This window comes from Chaetodon trifascialis, chromosome 12 (genome assembly GCF_039877785.1).
Source record: "Chaetodon trifascialis isolate fChaTrf1 chromosome 12, fChaTrf1.hap1, whole genome shotgun sequence".
Classification (NCBI taxonomy): Eukaryota; Metazoa; Chordata; class Actinopteri; order Chaetodontiformes; family Chaetodontidae; genus Chaetodon; species Chaetodon trifascialis.
Genome location: NC_092067.1, coordinates 4,176,929 through 4,182,928, shown reverse-complemented (window position 1 = coordinate 4,182,928; position 6,000 = coordinate 4,176,929). Strand labels below are relative to the sequence as shown.

Sequence of the window (6,000 nt, the reverse complement as noted above, 5' to 3'; positions counted from 1 at the left end):
CGTGCTTTTCATGCAATGTTTTGACATGAAAATCCAGCAGCATCCACTTTGCGAAGCACACCAAGCGCAGGTCTGACGATTTCCCTCCTCCCTCGTTCACACTGGAGAATCTGCAAATGGAAAACACACCGCTTTTAATGCATTAAATAATTGAGGAAAATTTCCTTTTATTTAGTTTTCAGCATGGGTTGATGCAAGGGGGAGGGGGAGTAAAAGAAAACATTAGGAGAAAAATCTGTGAATTTATTATCTATTATTTATTATCTATAATGGAGGCATGAAAGCAGATATAAACAGTGCCAGCAAGACTGGATCATCAGTCCTCACCATCAATGATTCTACTACTACCAATTATTAAAACAACAATCACCATCACAATCATAACATGAATAAAAATAAGTTACCTGGAAGGTGATGATGATGACGAGGACAAACATGACCAGAATTGCCAGTACACCCACAGGAACACTGACTGGTCCCATATTCTCTTCAACCTCACCATCCTCTTCTTCATCACCCTGGTGTCCAGACATTCTGTAACCCTCCTGCACAGGACAGTCAGAGCTGTCTGTGGATAAAGGAAATGAATAAGGAAAAAGTAAAACTGAAAGTAGGACAGAAGATGTGTGACCTGTGAGCTCAGTGGGTAAACATGCACATGACTGTGTGCATGTGATGTGTGGACATCTCACCTAAGACATGAATGAGTGTGCCATTGCCAGTGAGCCGCAGGAAAGGCGGTGGGTAGAAGATCTCTATCTCACAGCGATACATATCTGTGTCTGTAACTTTCAGGCCAGACACTGTCACCTCCACAGCGCCCCCTCTCATCTCAGCAGAGCACTGCACCTATAAAACACACATTAAGCCTGAGTTTGATTCCAGCAGTTAGCAAATGGTCTCGTTAGTTTGGAACAGGTAGAAGACTACAGATGGGTTTTTATAGAAATTATTTCAAACAAAGCCAAAAATACCAATTTTTCAAAAGATAAAGCCTCTGCATGTAAAAACATGGTTTCATATGTCAAGTACTTGGTATATTCTTTAATAAATAAGGAACAATCATAGTTAAAGTTCAGGGGGAAACATCATTGTGTATTATTTGTTAACAGTTTAACACTAAAAGACTGCTTCATCACGTTTCATTAACAGTGGCCTGGCAGGCAGCGGCACGGTGACACAGCAGGTAGTGCACGTGCCTCACAGCAAGAAGGTCGCCGGTTCGGTCCCCGGGTCGGGCCTTTCTGTGTGAAGTTTGCATGCTCTTCCCATGCATGCGTGGGTTCTCTCCGGGTACTCCGGCTTCCTCCCGCAGAGCAAAAACATGCTCAGTAGGTTAATTGGTGACTCTAAATTGCCCTTAGGTGTGAGTGTGAGTGTGAATGGTTGTTTGTGTATATATGTTGCCCTGCGATCGACTGGCGACCGGTCCAGGGTGTACCCCGCCTCTCGCCCGTTGACAGCTGGGATAGGCTCCAGCCCCCACACAACCCCGAAAGGGATAGGCGGCATAGAAAATGGATGGATGGCCTGGCAGGAGAAGCAACCACCTAACTTTCATCAGATTTTGATTGAAATGTTGCCAAATCCTAATTGGTGCACAGTGATGAGTAACCTCAAAGTTTCTCCAACTGAACTTCGCCCACTTCAAAGACACAAGTACAGAAAATGGCATGTCCAAAATTGTTCTAACTAAAAATTGTTCTAATCTAAAAAAGATGTCCCATCAGTTGCAGTCAAAAGGTGATGGAGGAAAATATGCATTCAAGTTTTAAGTTATATTACATGATTTAAACTGCAAATATATCCATCCATCTACAAACTTACCTGTCCCTCTTTCTCCACACCTGTCTCTCTCTCTCCTGTCAAGTTGAGGATGGACGAGCAGAGTGCCTGGGTGCCATAGAGGCCTTTCAGCAGAATCACACGGAGCTCCTCAGGGTTTGGCAGGCTTTGGTCATAGTGGACTTGTGCCTGGTCGGAAGGTTGGGATTGGACAAAGCACTGGACTTGTGCTGTACCGTTGGTGGCCACCACTCTGTAGGGCTGGATCACTTTCACTGCTGGCAGAAAAAAAAGAGAAGGATGGGCGGAAATAGTTAATGTCAGCTTTGATCTTGTGATTACGTGGGCAACAGGGAAAGAGAAGAAAGAAGGTAAACAGCATTAGTACATTTGCTGCTGTCTGTGAAGGAGCATGAAACAAACCTTTATATCCACCTTTGAAGGCTGCAGGCAGACATGCAGAATGGAACATTTTTATCAACTGTTCAATCAACTTTGATTGATCAATTGATGAACATCAATGTGTTTTGACACTTACTTGAAAAATATAATCAATCACTTATTGCATATTATAAAAATGCAATTACATGACTCTGCTAATTATCGCAGAAGTAATTCATTTAATTACATGTGACATTACCTTTCATCACTCGGCTCTGTAATAGGCAACTTACAAAATCCTGAAACTCTCCACACCCACACGTCACTTCCTCTGCGTTTAACGCATGGAGACAGTACTAAAAAAAAAAAAAAACAGCTCTGCAGAAGTCCCGTCCTCACAGTGAAGCTGTGGGGTTCACACACATTCCCCAGTGGAGGCCAATTGTAGGCTCATCAGTGACTAACTAGCTAAGAAGCCAAACAAACACTTTCTGGCCAGTCTTTCCACTCAATACACAGAGAAAAAACTGATATCAACCCTTCCACACAACTGCTAGTAAGACAGCAAACAAGGCAATACCTCAAAATGCTGCAATTTCTAACCATAATGTACAGGTAATTACTGAATTTCAACTACTTGCCAGTGAAAAAAGTTAGCAACATTAAACACTGGTCTGAGACAGTTATGTCCACCACAAGACAATCAATAATGAGAATTCTATTGTGAAATCTGAAATTGATTCAACAGTGTTGGTGAAAAACAGCTTGACAAGATAGAAAAGTTTCATACATAAGCACTTTTTACCATAATCTCTCCACCTGTAGTTTGACATTTTGGAAATTATGTTTATTTGTGTTCTTGGTGAGCGTTAGTTAGAAGATCGATATGACTCTCACATCTTTGCGGTAATTTTAACACAGCCAGCAGCCAGTTAGTTTAGCATGAAGACTAGAGGAAAAAGTCTGTAACATAAACCCCTTTAAACAGACACTTGCTTTTACACTTTGGTTTTTGTACCGATTAAACAGATATAACATGTTAATTAATGACCTTTAGAGCTAGTGAAAGTGGAGTTTGTTAGGCTTTCTGCTTCTCTGTGTTTCCAGTCTTTGTGCTAAGCTAAGCTGCTGGCTCCAGCTACATATTTACTGTACATGTATGAGAGTAATATTGATCCTCTCATCTAACTCTTGCCGAGAAAGCATATTTCGAAAAACATTACATTGTTTAACCAATGTACTGTATGAGACTACTATCTATATTCAGCTTTCATATTCTCTGCTTTCTGGATGGTATTTTATTCAGTTCAAAATTAAAGCAGGTTTCTAATTGACGACACATCCACCTGCATTTTACACATAAAATTGATTCTAGAAAGGAGATTTCTGCCTTCATATAACTGGTCTGCTCCAACACAGAACACATGAGTGTAACAATCATGTTTGTACAGTACTGTCACAGACTTGTTTCTCTAAAAATAGGAAAAATTAATCCTGTTGCCTCATATTATTTGTGAAATTTTATTAGAAATTAACCCCATTCAGTGTTCATAGAGTTACCTCAGGCTGAGGTCAGAGTTTTAGTTGCAGGAGTCTACACAGGTCCAGCAAAACTGTCAAGTAACAGTTGAACATGCATCTTTTGTCACTTGATAGTTGAATATTAACACTGTGTAAAAATGTTACCAATCCATGTACTAAACATCACTATCATCATATCGGCATACGTCTGTTTATACTCACCACTCCACACAGGCAGACAGCAACTGAGGACTGTCAACACAGTCCATTCCATCACACAGTGAGCCAGGAACATCCTACAGTGTCTGTCACAGTTACACAGAAAGCCACAAACACTTCGATTTCACAAAAAGCTGGTGAGCACACACCCTCACACTGAACAAATTTAATTAAAATACAGCATAACCGTAGAACTTTCCTTTATAGTGTAGAGGTGTATTTCCCTCAGCTGTCATGGAAACCAGCACAGGAAATGATGCTGATTGCCAGTAAAGAGAGACGGCAAGTTTAAACAGCTGCGGTTCTGCAGGAAAGCTGAGAAGAGCTCATTTCAGTAATTTTAATAAGGTAGTTTAGTCTCAGGGTTAATGGCTCTTTTTTTTATCTTTTGAAAATAACCACATCTACATACCTTTGAATCATATATGATCCTCCCAAAGGCTCCACTGTGATGATTGTACCACAGCACATCAGTTCATTCTTGCAGTTGTAGCAAATATAATAATATGTATACTTAATTTCAGACAGAAAGTCAGAGTCAGGAGTCTCTCCTGCTAAAACTTAGCAGAAACTGAGTTGTTGTTGTTACTTTGTTTTTTCAGGTTGTGTATGTACATCCCAGCCTTGTCTTGGACTGGACGGTCTCGAGGGAATTTCTTGCAATTTGGCACAAACATTCACTTGGACTCAAGAATGAACTGACTAAAATGTGGCAGTCAATGGTCACTGTGACCACACAAAACGCACCTCAAGAATTCATACAATAATTGTGGCAAAATTTCACACAAATGTCTCATAGGATAAAGTGATGGCATTTTATATCCAAAAAGTTCAATTTCAACTTCCCTATGACATCATAATATTCTGTTTTTCTGTCCCTTATTCAGAACCATAACTCGGGAACAGAGGGAGAGATTGTGACCATATTTCACATTTGGTCAGAAACTGAATTGGTGACACTAATCTTGGGTGTCCACCTTGAAACTGTGGTGACTGTAGATCTTCTGTGCTGCCAGGTTGAAGATGTGTGTGAAGCTTCCACATTTTACCATTCGTAGCTTCTTTGCAGAACCATCCATATTTGAAGCGTTGTAGTCCAACACAAGCTCATTGGTTTTGTTGATACAGAGCTTCAGGTGATTATTGTTGCACCATGTGATGAAGCTCTCCATCAGTCCTCTGTACTCTGTAAAAATAGTCTCTAAGTGAAGACAGAATGTTTCTGTGGAGATCTGCAGTCTCCCCTTCTTTTTCCCCTCTGTGCTCCGGTGTTTCCCCTTCCTGGTGTCTCCTGTTGGTCTCTCCCCTGTCTGCCTCATCTGTGTCTGTGTTGCTGCACGGCATGGTCGGCAGGTTGAGACCAGCACCCTGAACACACCTGAACGCAATCAGACCTGAAGATTGCATTCAGTGTTTTTGTCTTGCCTGCCTTTGGCACTCCTGTTTTTTTCCCTGTTGTGCTCAGGTGCTTAGCCCACACCTGTTCTGTCCATGCCCTGTTGGTCTGCTCTCACGGGAGATCTTGGATCAGTCTGTCTACTCTCATGAGGAAATTGGATCTGCCAACACTCCTGCTCAGTACAATAGACTCTGCCTGCACTCATTCATTGTTCATTGTTCATTAAAACTGTTTTAACTGCTTTCCGCCTCCTGCCTCATTTGTCTGAGTCTGGCACTTTGGGTCCTTTCTCACTAGAAATCATTCATTAGAATCATAGATGTGATAGTGATAAGTTCCATTTCACAAAAAATGCACTTAATACCTTTTATTAAATTCTTTACTACATATTTTCTATGAGTATAGACAGAAATGGATGTAAATGATAATTTACATACAGCATACAACTTTGAGGCAGCAATGACCTAATACACAACTGAAGGGCAGCATTCACCACAATTGCAATAGAGCAGAATGGGATGGAAAGAAAAGCTGTGTATAGGAGCAGAGTGATTACACAACGCTTTGAGTGGGATGTACAGATACAGATGCCACTATTTTAATACAGACACTGCCCACATTTCCACTCAGAAGTTTTAGTCGCAAGAACCACTTTTTAAGGAACTCAGAGGTTCCTTTAGTCCACTGGTGTCTGA

At 41.1% G+C, this 6,000-nt stretch overlaps 1 protein-coding gene across 1 annotated transcript; it reads right to left on the bottom strand.

The window, feature by feature from the left end:
* Nucleotides 1-3,982, bottom strand: cd28 (CD28 molecule). The gene is made up of 5 exons (XM_070975244.1): nt 3,910-3,982; nt 1,828-2,063; nt 693-849; nt 405-568; nt 1-110 (listed from the first exon to the last, which is right to left on the bottom strand). Exons 1-5 carry the CDS (start codon nt 3,980-3,982, stop codon nt 9-11), a joined length of 732 nt encoding a protein of 243 aa, XP_070831345.1. The 3' UTR covers nt 1-8.
* Between the last annotated feature and the right edge of the window lie 2,018 nt (nt 3,983-6,000).

Bases quoted from the DNA above. Each gene is read 5' to 3' on its own strand.
- cd28 (XM_070975244.1), bottom strand. From the start codon at position 3,982: ATGTTCCTGGCTCACTGTGTGATGGAATGGACTGTGTTGACAGTCCTC. The intron at 2,064-3,909 runs GTGAGTATAAAC...TTTTTCTGCCAG, and splicing joins CTGTCTGCCTGTGTGGAGTG to CAGTGAAAGTGATCCAGCCC. The intron at 850-1,827 runs GTAAGTTTGTAG...TGTGTTTTATAG, and splicing joins GTGTGGAGAAAGAGGGACAG to GTGCAGTGCTCTGCTGAGAT.